Raw genomic sequence first — 24514 nt, 5'->3', positions numbered from 1 at the left:
TCTGGAGCAGCAGAAAACAAGCTTGCTCCCTCTTCAACAGGGCATCCTTTCAAATATCTAAACATGGCTATCATGTCACCTTTCTCTTCACCAAACTAAACATACCCTAAGCCTCTCCTCATAGGTCATGGATTCCAGACCTTTGACCATGTTGGTTGCTTTCCTCTGAACCCGTTCCAGCTTGTCAATGTCCTTTTTGAACTCTGATGTTCAGAACTGGAAACAGAATTTCAGGTGAGGTCTGATCAATGCAGAATTGATAGGTACTGTTATGTCCCTCAATCTAGCCACTGTTGTGTTGTGTTGACTAATAAGCCTTACTCCTTGCTCAGGAAGACAATGGATCACAGTGTGAGGGAGGGGCCATTGTTGAATCATGACCAACCAAAAGTGGATGTACAATTTAAACACAGGATGATATGACAAAGACCTCAATGTTTTGATTACTATCCATTTATTATTATTATTATTATTATTATTATTATTATTATTATTATTATTATTATTATTATTATTATTATTATTATTATTATTATTTGCAAGTAGGTAAAATGCAATGAAAAAGGAAAATCCCTTTGGTACAGGCTACTGTGATGGAGTGTGACCCTGGGGAACTGCTAGGGAAGGGGTGACCTCAGTTTTCCCCACCTATGAAGAAGAAGAAGAGTTTGGATTTATATCCCCCCTTTCTCTCCTGCAGGAGACTCAAAGGGGCTGACAATCTCCTTGCCCTTCCCCCCTCACAACAAACACCCTGTGAGGTGGGTGGGGCTGAGAGAGCTCCAAGAAGCTGTGACTAGCCCAAGGTCACCCAGCTGGCATGAGTGGAGGCTTATCTGAATCCCCCAGATAAGCCTCCACAGCTCAGGCGGCAGAGCGGGGAATCACCCCAACTAGAGTTGCCAACCTCCAGGGAGACCTCCTGCTGTTACAACTGATCTCCAAGCAACAGAAATCAGTTCACCTGGAGAAAGTGGCTGCTTTGGAAGGTGGGCTCTAAGAAGTCCCCCACTGAAGTCCTTCCACTCCCTAAACCCCGCCCTCCTTTGGAGCCACTCCAAAATCCTCAGGTATTTCCTGAGGTGGCCACCCTTCCCCCCTCCCCCAACGCACTTGCTCCACACTTGGGAACAAGTGCTAACCTGAGTGCATAGTGTGAAGTTTGGCTGCCCTAATTTCAAAAAACCCCTTTGTTACATCTGATAAAGGTCACAACACCCCAACCTCCCCCACCCCCCAGACACACACCCTATGGGATTCTTGCTTGCTCAGATAGGGGAGCAAAAGCTTCAGGCTTGACTTCGCTCAGCGGCGGACCATGCACATCTGGTACATGGGTGCGATGTTGGCAAAGCCGCTCTCCAGGGGACTTGGGTCGATGTCCTCAGGGAGCCCGAGGGGCTTCAGCCGGAAGCTCTGGAGGATGGTGGTGAAGAAGAGGAAGAGCTCCATCCTGGCCAATGCCTCGCCCAGGCAGATCCGCTTCCCTGCAACAAGGAGGAAAACCGACGGGAAGAAATGTCAAGACAAGAGGAAGACAAGACAAGAGGCCATGAGTCAGCCTCAACGGCATTTGGTCAAGTCACCAGCAGCATCCTCTGGAATGTGAGGAGAGCCTCAGCATGTTTCAAAGCCTCAGAGATGATCCCTTTGCACAACACACCATCTGGCCTCAGGGTTAACTTCCTGGACTAGATGGCCATGGGAGGGACCTATATCGGTAAGACAGGCAGGGGCAACTGTGTGCTCCCACAGGTGGCAACCCGGGACTTTGGCTACGCTTCTCAGGAGTGAGGTTTGGTTGGGCTGACTGCACCGCCTGGCTTGAGTCCTGTTTGTGCGGGGGGCAGGGGCATAACGAGGCAAACTGTAGCTCTGGGCAAAACCTGAGTTGGATGCCCCCCCCCCATGGTCAGCCACTTCACCATGACCATTTTTTTTACACCCGGACATTGGTACATGCAGGGGGTGCATTTTTAGACATATCAGCACTACAATTTCAGCGTATCACCAGGAGACTGTCGTTATGCTATTCCCCAAGTTTGATGAGGTTTGGTTCAAGGAGTCCAAAGTTCTGGACTCCCAAAGGGGGTGCCCCATCCCCCATTGTTTCCAATGGGAGCTAATCCCCAAATTGCGTGCCCTATGCAACCCTTTGTCTGGAGTCAGGTCAAAACTCCTTGGCTGAGGGCTTTTAGATTCTGGCTGCGAATTCATTTTCTCTCGGACTGTAATTCCCTGGTCCACCGTCTGCTCTCTGACACCCATTCCAACCCCTGGTTTTCCATAATTGAAGAAAAAACGGCCTCTATTGGACTGTCAGTGAATTCACTTTGCCCTTTGTCCTATTCAGAAGCTTATAGAAAAGTAAAAGGTCAACTATTGGATAGAGAGTTCTCTACCCTAATCACAGCAGCCAAGAAAACATGCTCCCCCCTGTATTTTTCTCTCCCATTTCAACGGGGCCACTTGGCACACTACCTGTATTGCTTAATAAACCCTGCTCGTCTAAAGGAGAGAGCCATAATAGCACTTGCCAGGTTGAATGTTATGCCTTCTGCCTTGTTACATGGCAGATTTAATAAGCTTAAGAAAAGGTTAAAAGATTGTGCCCATGTAATGATGGTGGCTCAGTTGGAATCTCTGACCCACCAATCCGACTACACTGTCTCAGATCTGCTGAATCTCAGATCCAAGTATGTGAATCTTACTCCTTTATATTTACCAGATCTCCCTGTTTTAATTAGATTACACTACTTGTTGGACAATCCTGATCCTTCTCTCTGTATGATAGTGGCCGACTTTCTCCTGGAAATTACTAAATGCCAGTAGATTTCCTTCGACCTAACATTTATTTCCTGTATTGTATATGCTTTTTAATCCATTTTTATTATTGTTGTACTGTTGTCTATGCCAATAAAGGTTTGCAATGGGAGCTAATAGGAAATGGGGGCTACAGTTTTGAGGGTCCATAACTTTGGACCCCCTGAACCAAACTGCACCAAACCTGGGGGTATCATCAGGGCAGTCTCCTGATGAGTCCCTGAAAGTTTTGAGACTGTGCCTTCAGAAATGTGCCCCCCCGCCTGCATCCCCCATTAACAGCAATACAGAAAATTCAATGCAGAACAAAGATTCTTGGGCAAATTTCTGGGATGTTCCTGAAGGGGGAACATTTTTGGATGTATCAGCACCAAAATGTCAGGTATCATCTGGAAGCTGTCCTAATGGGACCCCCCAAGTTTGGTGCAGTTTGGTTTAGGAGGTCCAAAGTTATGGACCCTCAAAGGGAGTACCCCATCCCACATTCTTTGCTAAGGAGATGGGGGCTACCCTTTTGAGGGTCCATAACTTTGGACCCCCTGAACCAAACTGCCCCAAACCTTGGGGGTGCCATCATGACAGTCTCCAGATGATACCCTGAAATTGTGGTGCTGATATGTCCAAGAATGCCCTCCCTGCAAGAACATCCCATGATGATGATGATGATGATGATGATGATGATGATGATGATGATGATGATGATGATATTTGATACGGACATGATGATGATTCAGGAGGCCAAAGCTATAACCCCTTCAAACTGTAGAGCCCCCATCTCCTCTATTAGCTCCCATTGGAAACAATGGGGGATAGGGGCACCCCCTTTGGGAGTCCATAACTTTGGACTTCCTAAACCAAACTGCACCAAACCTGGGGGGTATCATCAGGGCAGTCTCCTGATGATATGCTGAAATTTTGGTGCCGCTAGTCTAAAAACGGCGCCCCCTGCAGGCCAAAAATGGAAAACCACTAAAATAACCAAAACCGAACCCAGCATCTTGATGCCCCCCACCAGGTGATGCCCTGGTCAGCTGCCCACCTTGCCCAATGGGCATTACGCCAGTGGTGGGGGGTGGGGTGGGGTTCTCTTTGGAGCCCAGGCTCCTGCGAGGGTTCTGGTAGCAATTCTGGAGGTTCCCTGTTTTTGTATTAATCTTACCTCGTGCTTTTTATTCCCAGGCTTGGGATTGGTTTTAATACCAGGCAGTTTGAAATGTTTTCTTTTTCAGTGTATTGTCAAAGGCTTTCACGGCTGGAAACACTATAGTGTTGTGGGTTTTCCAGGCTATGTGGCCGTGTTCCAGTAGCATTTTCTCCTGACATTTTGCCTGCCTCTGTGGCTGGCGGCATCTTCAGAGGATCTGATGGTAGTAAAGCAAATTACACTTGCAAATTGCACCCTTAACACTTTTAACCAACACAAATGGTTCTTTATCCACAGGTATAAATCCTCCACTTGCTTTACTACCATCAGATCCTCTGAAGATGCCGCCAGCCACAGAGGCAGGGGAAACATTGGCCCCTTCTGCATGTGCAGAATAATGCACCTTCAATCCACTTTCAATGCATTTTGAAGCTGGATTTTGCTATGCAGAATCCACTTTCAAACAATCGTGAAAGTGGATTGAAAGTGCATTACTTTGCACGTGCCGAAAGGGCCATTAGGAGAAAATGCTACTGGAACACGGCCAATACCCCACAATGCCCTAGTTTTCCTTTTCAAGTTCACTTTCTCTTTGCTGGAGGCTGTTTCTGTGAAGACGGCCGTCCAGCTTGCCTGTTCATAGAGATATGTGTGGGGCGGGGAGGGGGGATGTTTTTGTCTCCATTTTCATTTGGTGGCAGGGCTGGTTGCAACCTTGGAGAGTTGACCATTTCTTGGTTAACTGAAATAATCCTCCTTCCTCCTGTTTGGAAACTGCAAGTGACTTGGGAGGACCTGGTGGTGGGGCAGTGGGGTTGCTGGGGTTTCGTCGCTTAGTTGACCTTTGATGGCCTTTCACTCTCTCCGGTGGATGAAGCCGGGGCTGGAAGAAGAAGAAGAAGAGTTTGGATTTATATCCCCCCTTTCTCTCCTGCAGGAGACTCAAAGGGGCTGACAATCTCCTTGCCCTTCCCCCCTCACAACAAACACCCTGTGAGGTGGGTGGGGCTGAGAGAGCTCCGAGAAGCTGTGACTAGCCCAAGGTCACCCAGCTGGCGTGTGTGGGAGTGCCCAGGCTAATCTGAATTCCCCAGATAAGCCTCCACAGCTCAGGCGGCAGAGCGGGGAATCAAACCCGGTTCCTCCAGATTAGATACACGAGCTCTTAACCTCCTACGCCACTTCTGCAGTTGGTGTTTTGTTCGTAGTTGGTGCAGTACGCAGTTGGCTGCAGTTGGTGTTTTGTTTGCAGTTTCTTGTCCCATTTGCCAGGTCTTGGGATTTCAGCAGCTCTAAAGTTGCTCGAGAAGAGCCGTGGTACAGGTATTGTGCACTCCCAGGGCTTGAACACGTGGGGAACAGGTTCCATAGCGTTTGAGAGAGCCAGCGTGGTGTCGTCGTTAAGAGCAGGTGCATTCTAATCTGGAGAACCAGGTTTGATTCCCTGCTCTGCCACTTGAGCTGTGGAGGCTTATCTGGGGAACCAGATTAGCTTGTGCAACATCTGGGTGACCTTGGGCGAGTCTTAGCCCCTGACCTCACAGGGTGCTTGTTGTGAGGGGGGAAGGGAAAGGAGCATGTAAACCACCCTGAGTCTCCTTACAGGAGAGAAAGGAGAGGATATAAATCTAAACTGTTCTTCTCTTCTTTCTTGGCTCACGCGTGTCCCACTCAAGGCTGCCCCTTTGCCACTCAGGTTGCTCCCATGGAGCGTTGTGCTTCAGGCTGGCCGATTTGTCTCCCCTTGAGGGGTAGTTTATGCCACTTGTTTAGCCTTTTTCTGATCAGAACCAATAATGTAGGGAGGGATGAGCTGCTTTCCATCTGCTGCCCCGAGTTATACTTTGCATCTTCTTCTTTTCAACTTGTAAGTTCTTAGTTATAAATTATAACTTCATGCAGGGGACATTTTTGTTTTGTTCTTGCTAGCTGCATTGTAAAAATAGTAAAAACCACAAAATAAGGAGTGGCCGGAGGTTGGAGCAGCCCCCTTGCACAGCTGCTTGGCCAATTTCTCTAGGTGCTTCGTGACTGATGTATGTTGTTTGTAAACATTTAGGCTTAGAGGCAAAGGTTATAGCAGTGTGTGTGGGTTTTTTTTTAAAAAAAGAAATGTCCTTTTAAATATAATTTTGTATCTAGATATTTTAGGTGGGGGGGGGCTTTGTGGCAGTTTTTTTCCTTTGTCTTTTTAAAATGAATAAGAAAAGGGCGCAACAGATTGATGGTGAGCGTTTTATAAAAGCTGAACAAAGCAGACTAGATGATGTCTTAATAAACTGCCTCCTGTGTCTTTGAAAGATGTTTTTGATATTTTAGAGAATGACTTTGCTGTACATGGAGGTTTTTGTTTAAATAAGGATTTGGATTTAGAAGATGCCTCTTTTTGATCAGGAGTTGACACCGAATCCCATAGTAAAAAGACATCCGAGAAGCTACAGCTGCTAGCCATTCAGACTATTTTAATAGCTGACACTTTAAAGCTAATCTTTGAGTCACTGGAGATTGTAGTTGATCATTTATTGAATTCTCCTACAAAGAAGTTTTTGACTGTAAATAAAATGATTTAGTTGGTGAGAACAACCCGTACTCTATAAAGAGGAAACCTCTATCAAATTACCCCATCTCTACAGCAGTTTCTGAGGGAAAGGGCAGCCTAGAATCAAATAGATCCCGCATGGTGATTGGAATCTTTGCCTACCAGGGCAGACGGATAAATTGGTGGGGGAAAATAAACAGCTGGTCGCATTTTTCCTTCTTGCTGTGAGTGCCCTCTTCCTATGTTGATATGAAATCCATAGAAAAAATTCAGGGCCCTATTCATAGAGAATGATATAGGTTAACTTTTTAATGACTAAAATTCTTATTATGATGTTTTCTAGTATGGGGCATTTTAGGAATCTCAATATCCACCTGATAAGCATTTTAAATAAAATAACAGGAAAGCCCTTGATTAATTCAAAGCCTGAACTAGTTCCCATATGGAAGAAGACAGTAAGATGGCGGAATTTTACTAATTAATTTAGCTCCTCCTCCAAACCAGAGGAAAAATCAACATCCCTTAAGAAACAGAAACAAAAAACAACTGTCCCAAGAGAAAATGAAATTGACAATGAGGAAGAAGAAAATAATAAACCCACTGGGACAAAGACTGTTAGCCGCCTTCAGCCGTCTTCTGGTGAAGGAACAGCAACATATCAAACAGATATTGGGAAAACTTTAGCAGACTGGCAGGAATTAGGCAACCATGATTAAGCCTTATAAATAATAATTTCTCTATTCACACAGTCCAAGTAATTAGGTCAAAAGATAATGATGGTATTGGTATTGACCAGAAGAGGGAGAAAGTTGATAACACTGGTCGATTCCCCACTTCAAAAAACTAGATACCAACCGGGTAGGTTTGAGGAACATGTGCCTTTTGAGCACGGTTTCAAGGTCCCCACTGTAGCTTCTGCCCCATAAGCGGCAGCAACGCAGCAGCCAGGCAGGAGTACCCATTGTTGGCAGATCAAATGCGCGATCCACTCAGGGGCTATCCTGATTGGCTGCTGCGTTGTGCTTGGGGAGGGAATTTTTTTATTTTCAAAACTGACAGATCCACATCTCTGCGAACATGTGCAGAACAACCCTATGCGGTTGTGGATATGTGGATGTGATATGATACGATGTTTAGCGTTTCATTGTATTGCCTTTTACTCAGTGAAGCATTCAAACTGGCCCCACGTTGTTTTGTTTAGACGTGGATCTTTGCTCCGCAAAAATTTTTTTTAAGGGCTGCGCGCACATTGTACACAGCCCACTGCTTCCTGATTGGGCAAGAGGCTCCACATCACTACCAGTGGTGGGAAAAATGAAACTAAATTCACTCCCTAAATTCCCCACTGCTCCACATTCAGCGCATGTTTTTTCAAAAGGTCTACTTTCTTCCAGGTTCTAAAATAACGTGCGCTTGGGGGGGGGGGGGAGCAGCCAAGACGGGGTCAATCTGTTTTCGGTGCTGGTGTAGTGGAGAGTTCTGCTGGAAACCTGGATATTTTCTGTGACGAGCACGCATCTAATTGTGAGTGGGGAATTGACCATGGGCAATCTGCTGAAAAAACCTAGAATTGCCCCAAACATAATTCTGGATCATTGCATTGTTTCCTTTGTTACTTCTAACAATGCATGACTTAGAAACCAACTCAACTCCATATTAAAATGGTGTTCTTGGAATGCTGCAGATTGGGCCAACATATTTAATTGGTTTGGGGAGAGAGTTTCTACCCTGATTCAGGATATATTGCTGCAAGAAATTTGGGCTAATGAGGATATTTTTCTCTATGGCTTTGTTTCATTTTGTTCTCTAACAATTAAAAAAGGCGAACAGGGGAGATCAAGTGCTGGTCTGGCATGTTTTGTTTCCTCTTTCCTACTGGTAAAAATGTTAAAGTTGAAATCTTGCCTGTCTCTGGCCATGGCAATCGCAGTCTATATTCCCCCAGCATAATTGGACTAAATCACAGTTGGAGGGCTTTGGAAAACTAAAGTTTCTGTAATGAATTCCCTAAGACCAATAATACTTGTGATTTCAAAGCAGGATTGGGTAATGCTACAGATAAGGCACTGACAGAACTGAGGAAATGGAGTGGATAAGTAATGGAGGGATGGAAAATGCTTTGAAGGATAAAACAAAATGTTTTTCAGCTATGATGCTGTTAAAATTAGGATTGGGAAATAGTTTATTATTAGTGGCCTAGCTGGTACTGACAGTTGTGGAGATTTCACATGAATTAATTCAAGGGGGGGCTAACATTATTGGCTATACCAGGGGTGTCCAACTCTGGCGCTTCAGATGTTCATGGACTACAATTCCCATCAGCCCCAGCTGGTATGGCCAATTGTAGTCCATGAACATCTAAAGCACCCTGGGCTATACGTTAACCAATGAGAATGTACTCCTACTTTTGGTGGGTGAGTTTTTGAGCAGCAGCCCATCTGCCCCTGTGGTTGGACATCCAACTCTTAGACTCATGTGCCCTCACGAAATCTCCTTATGATCCCTTTTGCCACAGAGAGATGTTAAAGTAAAAGTGAAATTCTGGACATTAAAACTGGAAAATGCGGTGAGAGAGGCCATGTTGTAAACTTATGTTCAAATATAGTTGAACAAATAAGAGGAGAATCCTCAATAGTACAAATCCTGAATAGAGAGGCTTTATGATACAATTAAATTTATTGTGTTAAAACATGTAAAAATTCAGAGCATCCCTAAAAATCCTTGATTCGACCGTGGCCCTCAGAAGGAAGGTAAGACAGAAGCTCAGAAAATTCCAGAAATGCAATTTTAAACAGGAACTAATAGGTCTTTAAAAGAAGCTAAAGGGATTGATAAAACGAAAGGATATCATATAAGGCTGGGTTGTGTTGTCCTACCCTTCATACCCTGCCTTATGGAATAATGGATTTAATATGATTTTTCTACAATATGTACTGGCAAATGCCAACTTTCATATACTTGTATGTGTGGAGCAGAGGTCCAAACCAAAAACAGGCTAAGTGCAAAAATGCCTGTTAGCAGAATTAAATCACTTATTGAGTTATTCCAGATAACTAAGGCTGGAAGTCTCATGGACTGTATCTTGATTACCACATCCCGCCAAAGCTGCTGAATATCAGATATCAGATCTTGCATTTCCTGTACCTTTAGAAACCATCTCCTTAACAATCGATCCTTCCCTGATCCACTCAAAGCCAAATCTGAATACCTGGGCAGAGACTTTTAGAAGACACTCTGCCCAAAGCCATTCAAGGCTTCCCTGATACAATCAAAAGACAATTGGCTCTATTATCCCGGTACTTAGAAGACAATAGATGAGCTATTGATTAGCTCAGCCCAGCGATCCCAGCATGGGAAACCCAGGAAGTCCAGGAATAGAAACTTACTTGCTACAGGAATAGAAACTTACTAGCTCCCATCCCAAACTATGCTAAGGGGTATAAAAATACAGTGTACCCCAAGTCCCACAAGCACTCTACAAGCTGGCTCTCCAGGCTGGCTCTAGCTGCTGCTGGCCCCCGCTCTCCATGCTGGCATAGGAATCCTTGCCTTCTTCCAGAACTTCTCAGCTGAATTTAGGTAACGTATTAGTCTCCTGCTTCCCTTCCCAATCTATCATCCAACCTATTTTTCTACTCTTTTTATATCTTAGGAACTGTGTGTAAACTTCTCCATGTCTCCCTGTATGAATGTTTGCACCAAAAACTTATAAAACTATTTAAAATTACAATCTGGTCTCATTGCCTTCTCTGTGGAACATTTCAAGCCATTTTTCCAGTATAGCTGTCGAAAAGATCCGACCTAGCCTGCCTCTCACACTGCCAAGCAGAGTTATTCCCCGTTGCTACTTTAAAAATATATTCTGTTAAGCTAGGTAACAGTTGCTGTGGGATGCGTCAGTTGCAGCCAACTTGAACGTTTTTTGAAAACTGATAAATAAGAGGGTGATCTATGTGTGATGTTGCTGCTGTGACTTGGGAACAACATTTCTTTCAGATCAGAGGCATACCAGGCGAAAATGGCACCTGGGGCATGACTGGCTCCCTGCACCCTCCCTGGCCGGCTCCCCACACCACCACCACCCTGCCCGGCCCCAATTATGGCTCCTGCAGCTTGTTAGCTCTCGGGATTTGGTCTGGTGCCAGGCTTAGACAGCAGATGCTCCCAGAGCCTTGGATTTGTAGCCCAGTTCCTCCACCATGTGTTAGGTGGCCGGGCAGCCTCATGCTGAAGCGCCATGGCCTCAGGCCAGCTCCTGCCTTCCCGCCCTCCTTGCTGACAGGGAGGCCAGGGAGGGCAGAAGCCGGCCTGTGGCCATGGCGTCCACCTGAGCTGCCCACTGCCAAGCATGGAGAGAGCCGCCACGGTCCCCCCCGTACATGATCAAATGCCATGCGCTGTGGGACAGGAAATACCCCATGTTCCCATGGACAGTATGCCACTGTTTCAGCCATTTTAGGATTCTGCCATCCCTAATTCAAAGGTATCTAATAGTTTGGATCCAGTCAGGGTTCTTCCCACATGTGTATTCAGACTGGCTGGTTTTCAAATGATTTGTACCTGGAAATGTCACAAATGGCCCCTGCAGCTCCTCAGGCACTTGGGACTTCCTTCACTGAGAAGCTGTTATCTGAGTTGCCTCCAGTTTGTTTATTTAAAATGTTTGTCAGCTGCCTCTCTCCCTTGCAGAGCCCAAATCTTACAATATCAACAAAACTTTATTTCTAAAAGCCCAATAAAAACAACCTTTATAAAACCCATAAAAGTCACAGTCTCCAGTTAGGACTGAAAAGAACAAAAACGAGACCAGTCAAATGCCATCCTAAAGAAATCTTCAACTGCCTCTTGAAGATCGAAGGGGGCATCCCTGGGGAGGTTGTTCCATAATTGTGGGGCTGCCACCAAAAAGGCACCCACCAAATGAGCAACTCTAACTGGTGACATAGGAAGCCCTGTGATCTTAATTCCCAGGTAGGAATGTATGGGAAAAGATGATCCTTCAGATACCCTAGTCCCAAACCATGTAAGAACTTTAGAAGACAAAACCAGCACCTTGAACTGGGCTCAGTAGCCTGTGTAGTTCCTGTAGCACTGTGGACATGTACTCCAACGCTGGCCCTGACCTACAGTCTAACTGCATTCTGTAGCTTCCAAAGACTCTTCAAGGGTAGCCCTAAGTAGACAATTGGAGTCCAGTCTGTAGCCAGATCTGACTGAACCAAGAATGGGTGCAGCTGAGCAAAAGCATTCTGAGCCACAGCAGCAGCCTGGTTTTCTGAGGTGACTCTTGTGTCAAGGTACACTTCTGTGAACCTGGCTTTTCAAGGGGTGTTTTCAAGGGGTGTGTGACTCCATCCAAGGCCAGAAAGACCTTGTCTGCCTTTCTACAAACCCAAAGAGCCTCTGTTTTGTTTCAGCTTGTTCACCCTCATCCAGCCCACCAGTTCAGAACATCAGCAGCATCCTTGGAATTAGGTGGGAAAGAAAGATAGAAGTGGGTGTCATCTGCATATTGATGACACAGCAGCCCCAGCCTCCAGATGACCTCTCCCGGCAGCTCTGCACGGATACTAAACAGCACAGGGGAAAAGATGGAGCCCTGCAGCAACCCACGGACCAGTGGCCATGGGACAGAGCAGGTTTCCCCCACACCACCTTCTGAGACCAGCCCTCCCCCCAGACAGGACTTGAACTGATACTTGGGCAGACATCCCATGATGCCCCTCTCCCCACACCCTGTCTCTTCGTCGCCAGCAGCTTTTCCCCAGCTGACACTGCCCACATCAACCTGTTCAGCAAAAAAATCTCAGTTGCTTTTGCTGAACGTACTTAGAGCGGCACAGGGCCAATCCAACATCTGAGCCTCAGAGCGGTATTTCAAATTGGCATGATATATTGCTGGATATTGCTATTTGGGTACCTTCATGTTGGAAAATAGGCTTTTAAACATTATTAACTAAAAGCCCCAGTGTAAAAAAGGTCAGAGAAGAATGCCAGTCCTTGCTAAAAACACTGGTCTATTATTTATTAGGATGTCCACCCCATTCCCCCCCCCCCCTTATCTTCTTCATTTACAAGAGTACACTTAATTTACCTGAGGAGAAGGGCACAAATGCATCGTTCTTCTTGAAGCGTCCGTGCTCATCCAGAAAGTTTCCTGGGTTGAACTTCCTTGGATTTTGAAATTTGGTGGGGTCTTTCAAGACTGTGCTGAGCACTGGATAGACTTCGGTCCCCTGGGGAAGACAGAACTTTGCAAGCCAGCCTTTCGAGGTTTCAGAGAGGACACAACCTCAGAATCAGAGGAACTTTTATCCTCCCTTCCTGGTTTTAATTGTTTAAGATTAATTTAGCAAGATAATAATCCCAAACAGTCCACTCTGCAATGCAGCCATTTTCTCCAGGTGATCTGATCCTTGGCCATTAGTTGTAAAACTCTAGATCTCACCTAGAGGTTAGTGATTCTGTGACAGCAAAGGGCCATCTCAGCCAGCATCCACTTATTGGAAATTCACAAAGGACAGGACAGAAACCTGCACACCCTTCTCCTTTTCCATCCCAGGTCTCTGACCACAGCAGAGGCTATTGACTAAAACTTCAAACTCAAGTGCATCTGATCTCAATAGCCAGCACCATCGCCTCTCTCTAGCATCACATTTATTTAAAATACTTCTCTTCCTCCATTCTGCCGATGCAAGATGGCTAAATTCCAGATGTTAGTGGCTGCACAGATTCCCTGGCCTAAAGTCATCCGGTTGTCCTCAGCCACAGTCAGAGCCCTTTTGGTTCTGGCCCCAGCCTGTTGCAACTCTGAAGTGAGACCAGGGTCCTGTGGAATCGGATGCAGTTTGGCAGGGCCTGTAAGACTGGGTTGTTCTTCCAGACTGATGGTGAAAGGCAGCTATGGCCTCAGTCCCTTCTCCCTATTTACTATTGCAGTATTGCTATTCCCAGGGACGTAGGTATAGATTTTTATGGGGGGAGGGTTCGGGGGTGTGGCCACACCCCCACCTGCCCCTAGGGCATGGCCACACCTCCCCAAGCCCCGCCCCTGGCCTAGTGTTTATAAAAGCAGCTCTCCGAGGTCGGGGATGGCAGACTCCCCTGCCCTGCCCTGCCCTGCCCCTCCCCTCTGGGCAGAGGCATAGAGGGAAAATGGAGCCTGGTGCAAAATCTGAGTGCCCCCCCCCCTCCAGGCAGCCGCTGTGATGCTGGAATCCACCCCCAAACAGAATCACTTTCAATGGTGTTTAAACTAGAGAGCCCAAATTCTCCTTTTAAATCCACCTTAAAGGGAGAATCTGGGGTCCCTCGTTAAACAGTATTGAAAGTGATGCTGTTTTGGGGTGGATTATCCCCCACCCTGAAACAGCATCACTTTCAATGTGGAGTAGTGGTTAAGAGCAGGTGCATTCTAATCTGGAGGAACCGGGTTTGATTCCCTGCTCTGCCACTTGAGCTGTGGAGGCTTATATGGGGAATTCAGATTAGCCTGTACACTCCCACGCAGGCCAGCAGGGTGGCCTTGGGCTAGTCACAGCTTTTTGGAGCTCTCTCAGTCCCACCCACTTCACAGGGTGTTTGTTGTGAGGGAGCAAGGGCAAGGAGATTGTCAGCCCCTTTGAGTCTCCTACAGGAGAGAAAGGGGGGATATAAATCCAAACTCTTCTTCTTCTTCTAAACTGAGGACCTCAGATTCTCCCTTTAAATCCATGCCGAAGGGGGTGGATTTAAAAGGAGAATCTGGGGAAATTTGAGGGGGGTGCTCTGCTGTCAGGGTTGCAACTGTTCAAACTAGCAAGCACCAAACTTTTAGGAGTATCTTTAGGAGACTCTCCTAATGATACTCACCCAGGTTTGGTGAAATTTGTTGGTTCTAGGGGGTCCAAAAGTTATGAGACCCTCACTAAAGTGTAGCCCCCATCTCCTACTTTTGCTAGCTCCCAGACATTGGAAACGGGGGATGAGGGGCACTTTGCTACAAGGAGTCCATAGCTTTGGGCTACCTGGACCAAACTTCACAAAACGTGGGTGGTATCAATAAAAGACTCTCCTGATAGTAAATCCCAGCTTTGGTGAAGTTTGGTTCAGGATGTCCAAAGTTATGTATCCTCAAAGATAGCTTTGGACTCCCTGGACCAAACTTCACCGGAAACCTAGGGAGATACTCGTACAGAGGCTCTCTTGATAATAGCATCTGAGCCAGAAGTTTTTTTTTTGTGAAGTTTTACCCTTCAGCTGGTGCTGCAAAGTTATGGACCCTCAAAGGTGTAGCCCCCATTTTCTATTAGCTCCCATTGGAAACAATGGAGGATGGGGGGCACCCCCTTTGGGAGTCCATAACTTTGGACCCCCTGAACCAAACCTCACCAAACCTTGGTAGTATCATCAGGAGAGTCCCCCAAACAATCTCTGAAAGTTTGGTGCTGCTAGCCCAAACAATGCGCCCCCTGCAGGCCAAAAACCGAAAAAGCACTGAAATGTTTTAAAAACCCACAAACGGAGGGGCGGAGCTTCAGACATGAATGGGGGAGGGGGTCAAAACCCGAGGAACCCCCCCCCCTTACCTACGTCCATGGCTATTCCTATTATATTGGCCCTTGCTATGATTGGCTTCTGGTGCGTGTGAGTTTTTATTATTAGGTTTTTAACATATTTTATGTATTTAATTGCCATATTGCTATATTTGTATTTTATAGGAAGCTGCCCTGAGCCCCATTTGTCAAAAAAGGGTGGGGAAAAACTGAACAGAAGAAACAAAGAAACATTACTAATCCTGTCAAGACACACCCTTACACACCTCCCAGACTGACCTTTGGGATGATGTAACCTCTGAACTCGGTGTCGCGGGTGACCATGTGGGGCACATCCATGGGAATGAGGTCGCTCAGTCTCTGTACTTCGTGGATGACAGCATCAGTGTATGGCATCTGGTTCCGGTCTTCAATGTTTGGGGCACGGTTCTGGCCGATCACCTGGTCTATCTCCTCATGCATCTTTGCTGTTGGCATATATTGTTCATTACCTCAGTTTCCTCCCTTCCCCCATCCCCTGGATCCAGGGCAGTGGATGAAACCATGAACAAAAACCAGATGACATTTTGAAAGTATTTGTAACTCTGTTTGTGAAACTCCGTTTTGAGGAGCATGCCCCCTAAGCCAAGACAGTCATCATTATTTTACTTTGTCAAATTAGGCAGTTCACGTGGTTTCTAAAACAAAACAAAAAACTGCAAGGATCTTGACTTAAGGGAATGCACATTTAAATACAGAGGTGGTGTTGAATACACATTTAAATACAGAGGTGGTACTGAGTAGAGCATCATCCTAGAATTGGGGACAGCCAGATTCAAACCCCATTCAGTCATGAAGCTCCTTGAACCAGTGACTCTCTCTTAGACTAGCCTACCTTGTCAGAGGGTTGTGAAGGTGAAATGGGGGGGGGGATCCTGGGAGGGAGGGCAGGACAAAAAGGAAGCTCAAACAAATTCAGCCTAGAAGAAAATGATAGAAATATGATGGATCTCCCCCCCAACCCTCCCCTCACTGGCAATGAATTCTCTTGAGACACGTGAATTCTGACACATGCCCACCCCCAGTTTATAATGGCAGTGTAGTTGACCAGCACCTCCCTGTGCAGAAGTATCTTTGAATATCAGGTTGGTGTGCTTCCCAGAGCCATGTCACTGGCTACTGTTGGAAACTGGATGTTGGATTAGATTGGGGGTGTCCAACTCTGGCGCTTCAAATGTTCATGCACTACAATTGGCCATGCCAGCATGGGCTGATGGGAATTGTAGTCCATGAACATCTGAAGTGCCAGAGTTGGACACCTCTTGATTAGATCTAATCTAAAAGCTTCCATTCTTTTAAAGAGGGTTTGTTTGCACTTCTCTGGAGCTCTTATAAAAAAATAATAATGTGCCATTTCTGAACACAGAGCTAAGTCCTTCCTTAGGGCAGTTTCTCCTTAGCCCAGGGAGACTTCAAGGCGGTGTTTGTATACCCCCTGAGTCTCCCCTCCATACCTTGAACCTGGGGGTATTTCATCAAGAGCAGGAACCCGAATCTCAGGGTAGAGCTGACAGTCTCTGTCCCAGCAAAGAACAAGTTGAGGGCGGTGAGCTCCAGATTCTTGATATTGAATTCACTGGTGGGGTTGCCTTTTTCCTGAAGGTAAACAGCAGCAGGACAAAAAAAAAACATTAGGAGGTTCGCTGGCTGTCTTTATGCCAGTTTATGGTGGGACAGCCAGAGTGAGTTGTGTTTTGAGGGTGAGCAGGGGACAAGGTCACAGGATCTCTGCATTAGGAGCTAGATTCCCTTTCAGTTATTATAGGGATGCAAAACCGGTAAAACAAGTCGGTTGGCCTACAATGCATGGGGGGATTCCCCCATGGCCCTTCAAGCACTGTGGCAGGCCAGGAGGCAGGGCCCTCGATTCCCGTGTTGCCAAAGCAATGCACGTGACTGTGGAACTTGGTAAGGTGCTCTGTCTCTTGCTGGGAGACTCTAGCACCTGTTCCACAGGGGCCAATAAACACAGGTGTAGGATGGTAAAAACCCTGTTTTGTGGGGGAACTTCACACAGATCTCGCCCCTAAAATGAGTCTGCCCTGTGTTATTTCTCCCAAACCATTTTTTTAGAATAACGCTACTAGTGATTCTTTTCAAAAATCCCAAATTGCAGCCACTTGCAAGCAAACGGCTGGCAAGGAAGCGCTTTATTCACCTCCGTTTTCTTTTTTAAAATTTTTTGCAGCTTGCATCTGTGTAGCTACACAGGTGCAGATGATCGTATCATGAGACATCAGCATGGCTGTGGGGGTTCATTTACACATGCCTGCATAGCTACGAATTGGTGGGAAATAATTTTTAAAAAGAAATGAGTCTCTGTGCAAAGGCATGAGAGCAACTCAGATTGCAAAAACTGGAAAACAGGTTACGTTATCTCAACTGCAACAACTACATTTACTGTGCAGAAGGGGCCCAGGTCCATGCATGTGTAACCTCTTTCTATGGGTTCTGTGGGGCAGAACTTGGAAGGAGTTGCAAAGAACTACATTTAAAACAAAATGGTTTACTTCTCTTAACAAATAACACTTTTTAAACATTTAACATTTAACACATTACAGTCCTGTTAAGTTGCATTTTCAAGTCCTTATATTAACAGTCTACTGATATTGCCAATTCTTCTTTGCAAGTGGGTTGGCTCCTGAAGACTCCAAGGGCTTGATGAACAGGATTCAACATGATGAAGGTTTCCAGGAGAACCCATTACAACCACAAAAACCCTTAACAAGGTGTTAAGGGCTTATACAAATCAAGGTCTGAGTCTGGTTGCCTTGTCTCCTCCAAACTACATGAGCTCTGCAGCCTCCTGCTGCTTTGAGTCTCCACCCCTTTCTGGGTCAACCCATTCTGAGCATGGGGGTTTCACACAGACTCTGTCATTTGAATTTCTTTTCTTCACTGCAGGGCCATGGGAAAGTGTGGGATGCATCGGCATACCTGGGGCTTTCTGGTTCCTCCCATTGTACGGTGGCCCTAGGCCACTGTGGGATCTGGCTCCTTTGGGCTAAGTTTGTGGGCCATGTGGGGGCCAGGACTTTGCTATGAGGTACAAGGGATTTCTGACATTGGGCCCACTTGTCTTTGCTGTGGGCAAAGGCAGCCTTCTAAGATTCACAGAACTCTTAGTCAGATAGAATGGAAGGAGAATGTGCCTGTGATGAGTTGTGAGTGTGAGCACAGCAAGCTGGACTACCAGTGACTCCACCAAAATCTTTGCTTTCCTATTTGCAGAAGTGACATGCACAGCTGCTAGGAGTGGATCACTGGCGTAATGCCCATTGGGCAAGGCAGGCAGCTGCCCAGGGCATCACCTTGTGGGGGGCATCAAAATGCTGGGTTCGTTTTTGGGTATTTTAGTGGTTTTACATTTGTGGCCTGCAGGGGGCGCAGTTTCTAGGCTAGCGGCACCAGAATTTCAGCGTATCATCAGGAGACTGTCCTTATGCTACCCCCAAGTCTGGTGAGGTTTGGTTCAGGGAGTCCAAAGTTATGGACTCCCAAAGGGGGTGCCCCTATCCCCCATTGTTTCCAATGGGAGCTAATAGGAGATGGGGATACAGTTTTGAGGGTCCATAACTTTGGCCCCCCTGAACCAAACTGCACCAAATGTGGGGGGTATCATTAGGGCAGTCTCCTGATGAGACCCTGAAAGTTTTGAGACTGTGCCTTCAGAAATGTGCCCTCCACAGCCTGCAACCCCCATTGACAGCAATGCAGAAAACTCAATGAAGAACAAAGATTCTTGGGCAAATTTCTAGGATGTTCTTGTATTTTTGGATGTTTAGATAGTTTATAGATAGTTTAATACGGCCAAAGGCCAGCAAAGACAAAACAAAACAACAGCACACATTCACAACAGCAAATTACAACAATTATTACAGCTAACCATTTACATGAATGTTTGGCTTTCAGCTCATCCCTGATTAAGTAGGCCCTTGCGTTTTTTATACGCCAATGCACAGAACTTTGCTACCTGCTGGGAGATGGTTGCATCCTTGTCTTCCAACAGCATTTTCCTAATCTCTTGGTCAGGATCCTTTGCAATTATCAAGCTGTGTTGCACAAGCAGAGGTAATATAAAGAGCTCTCTTTCTGCCTTATGCAGCATGCAGTGTAACAAGATATGTATCATAGAATCAACGTCCCCAGAGTTACAAACACATTTCCTCAAATGCCAAGGGTTTTCCCAAATCTGCCTTATAAGCATAGATGATGGAAATGCGTACAAACCGCGCTCTAGAAAAGGCCCCATCGGTATTTGGCTATGGTAATATGTTGAATGTAGGGGGCCATTACAAAATGTACCACTACCAGATTTCAATGGGTCTATATAGAGCAGGAAATGAGGCATTATCATTTTGGTAGTCAATGTCAGTCCAATCAAGCTGATATACCATCTTAAGAGCTAAGGGCAAGTCCCATTCAAGCATCAGCATAGGGTTCTAAGCTCTCCAAACTGTTTAAGCTTCATGGGATAATCTTCTCCGACCAGATTGGGTATGGTGATGTTGACAGAAATGCTGGTAATAGGCCCCTGGGGTGTAGGTGGACTTTAATCCAATATTTGATGGCTCTCTTCCAGACTATAGTTTCCACTTTAGCTATTCCTGCTTCCATGTCTCAATACAGTGTTTGGACGTACATTTTGGTGTATTGGAATAGAGATCTAAGGAATGTTGTTGCAACTTTTTCCAGAGGTGTAAAGTTGGATATGTTGCCTAGTTGGGCTCCATATGTTAATTGTGGAATGGATTTTGCTGTAAACAATTTAACAGCAGCTGGAATGTATCCTCCCCCCTGGGTAACGGTAGGAATCTCAGTATTGCTTGGGCTTTGAGCAGATTGGACAAGGGATTGATATAGAGCTGTAGGTTTGCCATTATACTGGAAAAAATTACCCCCAAGTATCTGGAAGCATTTGACCTGGATCGTAATTGGATGCCCTTCTGAATGGTGTCCATCTTTCCTTCTCTGAACCTGGCATTAAAATGTGCTCATTTTGGTTTTAGAATGAATTCATTATTAGATGTTCCTCAGCACATTTTTGGGTAAGCTATTGCATTTAGGGCTCTCTTTAATCCCTAACATTTGGTTAGTGAGAGGAATTTGACAATATCGGGTCCAAGCATACATTAGAATGGGGTAGTTTTTTTCCCTGAAGGAAAGTGTAGGAGCATGAACGTCCTTATCCTTGCAAATCTATTATGAAGGAGTTGACATAAAAGTTGGAATAGGATGTGGTGCTAGAAGGGCACCTTTGCCTTGCACACCCCCTTCTTGTACTGGTATAGATGGTGTTAAGATGTCCCTCTTTGTGTCACCCTTACTCGCCAGAAGAGGTGTTCTCAATGCAGTTGGATGCCATTAGTGTGCACAAACGCATTTGTCAATATTGGTGTTTGCTAGTTTGGCCCATAGGGCGGGTCACGTAAGGGCACATTTTCATCGAGAGGCTGCCTTAGAGATCGATAAAAGGTTGCATATAGTGAGCCTCTTTGGAGTTTTAACATATATTGTCAATCAGATGGTTTAGAATCAAGCAGTGGTCCATTGCTGATCGATGCGTCCCTTTCGGAAGCCAGCCTGTTCTCTGGTCTCTCTAACAGCTTTTTTTTCTCTCCCTCGAAGCCACATACCAGAAACCTTGTAATAGGTAGTTGAGGTATATATCTTACTTATAACATTATTAAGTAAGCTTTTGATTTCGGCCTGTAGTTGGCTGGGTCCGTGATTACCCCCTTTAAATATAGGGACTATTATAAAGCTTCTTTCCAATCTGTTTGGAATATAGCTTCTGTATTATTAATATACGTGAAAAGTTCAGCTAGGATTGTAGCCCACTCAGTCAATGTTGACTTTCAATAGCTCTGAGGGATATATAGGTCATTCCCTGGGGCTTTCCCAGATTTTAAATTTGGGAAATCATAAGTGCTGACTTCTGCTTTGGTTACAGGGGGCCATGTAGGTGTGTTATCCAGCGAGATATAATGTCCCAAAGAAGGCTGGATGGTTTGTAGTAAAAAGTTTGGAAAAAATGCTCCACCCAGACTGTTATTGTTATTGAATTAAGCTAGGCTCCAATTTACTTAGATTATTATTCTGGTTTGTTAGTCTCCAAAAGTGGCAGAATCATTATTCGGATCTACCGCCTTGATTAGAGATTGCCACTTTTTGTGCATGGACATTTTTTTCTTATATTTTAGCATGGCCTTATAAGTTTTTTTTTCCCTTCCAGTACCAGTTCTTTGTTAGTCACGCCCTCTTTAGAAGCTGGATGGAATAGTCTTAGCAGGTTTCTTTTGGCCATTCTACAGTCAACATGATCAAACCATTTGTTTGTCAAAGCGGTCCCTTTTTGTTGACTAGTCACATTGCTTTTGGACAGGAGGGGTTTAAGTATTGCTGCACAGTTCGTTCACATAGGTCTCTAAAATGGCTTCCAGGTCTCCCTCTTCACACATATCTAATAGTGCAAATTTTTTTTAAGTGATACAGCATTTCATACTCTTTGATATATCTGGAAACAAACCAGTTCACAAAATAGCTTCTCATATCATCATTTCCCATTTCCTCTCAGACTGTCTTCACTTCCACTGCCAGTTCCGTGATGCATAATCCTAGATCTTGGTAGCCCGGAAACAGTAATGCGGTATCATCTAAACCAAGGGTTAATGTATGCGGGCAATTCAAAATTTCAGGGTATCATCTGGAGATGATGGCACTTCCCAAGTGCCTGGTGCAGTTTGGTTCAGGGGTTCCACAGTTATGGACCCTCAAAGGGTAGCCCCCATCTCCTTAGAAAAGAATGGGGGATGGGGCACCCCCTTTGAGGGTCCATAACTTTGGACCCCCTAAACCAAACTGCACCAAGCTTTGGGGAGTACCCATAGAGACAGTTTCCAGATGATGACCCTGGAAATTCTGGTGCCGATACATCCAAAAATGCGCCCCCCTGCAGGAAACATCCCAGAAATTTGCCCAAGAATCTTTTAGAGTTATGCAATTGAGTTTTCTGTATTAGCTGTCCCATTTATTATAATTTATTTATTTATTTATTTATTTATTTATTTATTTTCTTATTTATTTATTTATTTATTTATTTATTTTATTTATTTATTTCTCCAGTCTTATAGATCCAGCCCAACCTCCCATGGGGTTGCAGGCTTGGGGACATTTCCCGAAGGCACAGTCTCAGAAACTTTCAGGGTCTGTCATCATGAGACTGCCCTGATGATACCCCCCAGATTTGGTGCAGTTTGGTTCAGGGGAGCCAAAGTTATGGACCCTGAAAACTGTAGCTCCCATCTCCTATTAGCTCCCATTGGAAACAATGGGGGATGGGGTGCCCCTTTGGGAGTCCATAACTTTGGACTCCTTAGAACCAAACCTCACCAAACTTCTGGCAGGCAGGTAGCATAGAAGACAGATCTCCTGATGATATGCAGTTGGAAATTATGGGTGCTGATTAATGTCTAAAAAGGCACTCCCTGCAGGGGCAAATCTTTCAATGTCCTGGTGCAAAAACATTTTTGGTCATGGTGGAGTGGCCGCCCATGGGGGGGGGGGGCATCCAACTCAGGTTTTGCCCAGGGCTACAGTTTGCCCAGGGCTGCCTCGTTACGCCACTGAGTGGATTGCCAGAAGTGGCTGAGAACATTTTCATGGCTGATAGCAAAGCCTCAATCTCGATTTGAGCCATTGTCTTTTAAAGGAATTGCTACCATTTTACTTCTTTGGCACATCTTTCCAAGCCGTGAATGCTGAGTATTTTGTAAAATGCTCCCCAGCAAAGCTGCAGAGTCTGCAGACGGCCACTTAGTCAGCCTGAGAGCTCCCTGTTTGGCAGAGGCATAGCTAAGGGAAATGGAGCCCGGTGCAAAATAAGAGTTTTGCTCCCCCCCATGTTCATTTGTGTATTTTGTATTTTTTAGTGTTTTTACAGTTTTCGGCCGTCAGGGGGTGTAGTTTTTAGGCTAGCAGCAACCAAATTTCAGGGTATCTTTAGGAAACTCTCCTGATGATACCTCCCAGGTTTGGTGAAGTTTGGTTAAGGGGGTCCAAAGGTATGGACCGTCAAAGGGTAGCCCCATCTACTATTAGCTCCCAGTAGAAACAATGGGGGATGGGACACCTTCTTTGGGGGTCCATAACTTTGGACCCCCTGAACCAAACTTCACCAAACTTGGCTGGTATCAGCATGAGTGTTGCCGGACGATATCCTGAAATTTTTGGTGCTGCTGTCCTAAAAACTACACCCCCTGTCAGCCGACAAAGTAAAAACACTAAAAAGATCAAAAATACATTTTTGCTGCCCCCCCGCCCCGCCCCGTGGTAGCCACGCCATTGCTGTTTGGTCAGCTAGGTACCCTTCCAGGTATATCTACCAGCATACCTTTTCCATCTGGATTAGGAAGCAGTCTATGAAGTCCCGTGGGGAGTTTAGGTCTAAAGTTTCTTGGTTCTTCTTCACTTTCCCGGCAATGAAGAGCCTCATGTCTTCTAGCATGTCATAGATCTTGGTGTGGGGGCCAGGGAAGTACTTCAGGAAGCTGGCATAGATGTCGTAGAACTGCAGGAGGAGGAGGAGGGGGCAAGGATCAGATGTGATCAGCTATTTATTTAATCTCACAGCTGGAAGGAACCACCAGGGTCCAAACCACTGTTGATGCAGGGGCTACTGCTATAATGTCCCTGACAAACAATTCCTGCTGGCTTGTGGGCTCAACAGAGTTTACACCTGAAGCAGTAACACTTGAGGTGGCATTTAAAAGCCACGGGGAATTATTTGCATCTTTTTAGCATTCTGGCAAAAAAGAGAGGAAAAAAGTCTGATGTCCATTTCCAAGCCATTGAGTGGGCTACTGAGGAATCACAGAATATTCACAAGCATTCCACATTCATTGCAGTGAGCATGCCATCTGTTGTTTGTTTGTTTGTTTGGTTGATTGATTGATTGATTGATTGATTGGTTTTCAAAAGATCTTAGAGCTGGAAAATTTGTGTGCCACTGTTGGCAAACATGGGACAGAAGGCCCCTTTCAGAGGGCTGGAGAGACAAGAAGACAGAAAGGGACTCAGGGAAGGAAGAGGGATGGGTTTTGCACACAGATTTGAAATGGGTGGCAGGTATCTGATAAACAGCATTTAGCCCCATGGGAACCAGCGCCTGTCTCTTCCACCAGCTGGAAGTAGGGTTTTTGCAGGGGGGGGGGGAAGGGGGATGCTACCTGAGCCCAAGCAGTGCTCATCTCCCGGAAGCTGTTGTTCATAATCTCCATCATGGCCTGGAATTCCTTGTCTTCATAGTCAAAGCGGTTGCCAAAGACAATGGAGCAGATGACATTGGAGACCGCACGACTCAAGATGTAGGTGGGGTCAAAGAGCTTCTCTGGAAGAGAGCAAGGCAAGAGAACACAGAGGCACATTAAGCTGCCA

General features: G+C 45.6%; 1 protein-coding gene across 1 annotated transcript in view; it reads right to left on the bottom strand.

Annotated features, from left to right (window-relative positions):
- Positions 1 to 969: 969 nt before the first annotated feature.
- Positions 970 to 24514, bottom strand: part of LOC125435017 (cytochrome P450 2G1-like) — a 44028-nt gene continuing 20483 nt past the window's right edge. Inside the window, exons 4-9 of the mRNA XM_048500984.1 lie at positions 24307 to 24467; positions 23472 to 23648; positions 16534 to 16675; positions 15320 to 15507; positions 12601 to 12742; positions 970 to 1487 (exon numbers count right to left, since the gene is read on the bottom strand). Coding sequence (XP_048356941.1) covers positions 1306 to 1487; positions 12601 to 12742; positions 15320 to 15507; positions 16534 to 16675; positions 23472 to 23648; positions 24307 to 24467 — 992 coding nt within the window. The 3' untranslated portion in view covers positions 970 to 1305. The remainder of the gene's footprint in view (positions 1488 to 12600; positions 12743 to 15319; positions 15508 to 16533; positions 16676 to 23471; positions 23649 to 24306; positions 24468 to 24514) is intronic.

The sequence above is a fragment of the Sphaerodactylus townsendi genome, linkage group LG06, assembly GCF_021028975.2.
Source record: "Sphaerodactylus townsendi isolate TG3544 linkage group LG06, MPM_Stown_v2.3, whole genome shotgun sequence".
Taxonomy (NCBI): Eukaryota; Metazoa; Chordata; class Lepidosauria; order Squamata; family Sphaerodactylidae; genus Sphaerodactylus; species Sphaerodactylus townsendi.
Note: the sequence above shows the minus strand (reverse complement) of the source record. Positions and strands in the feature narration are given on the sequence as shown.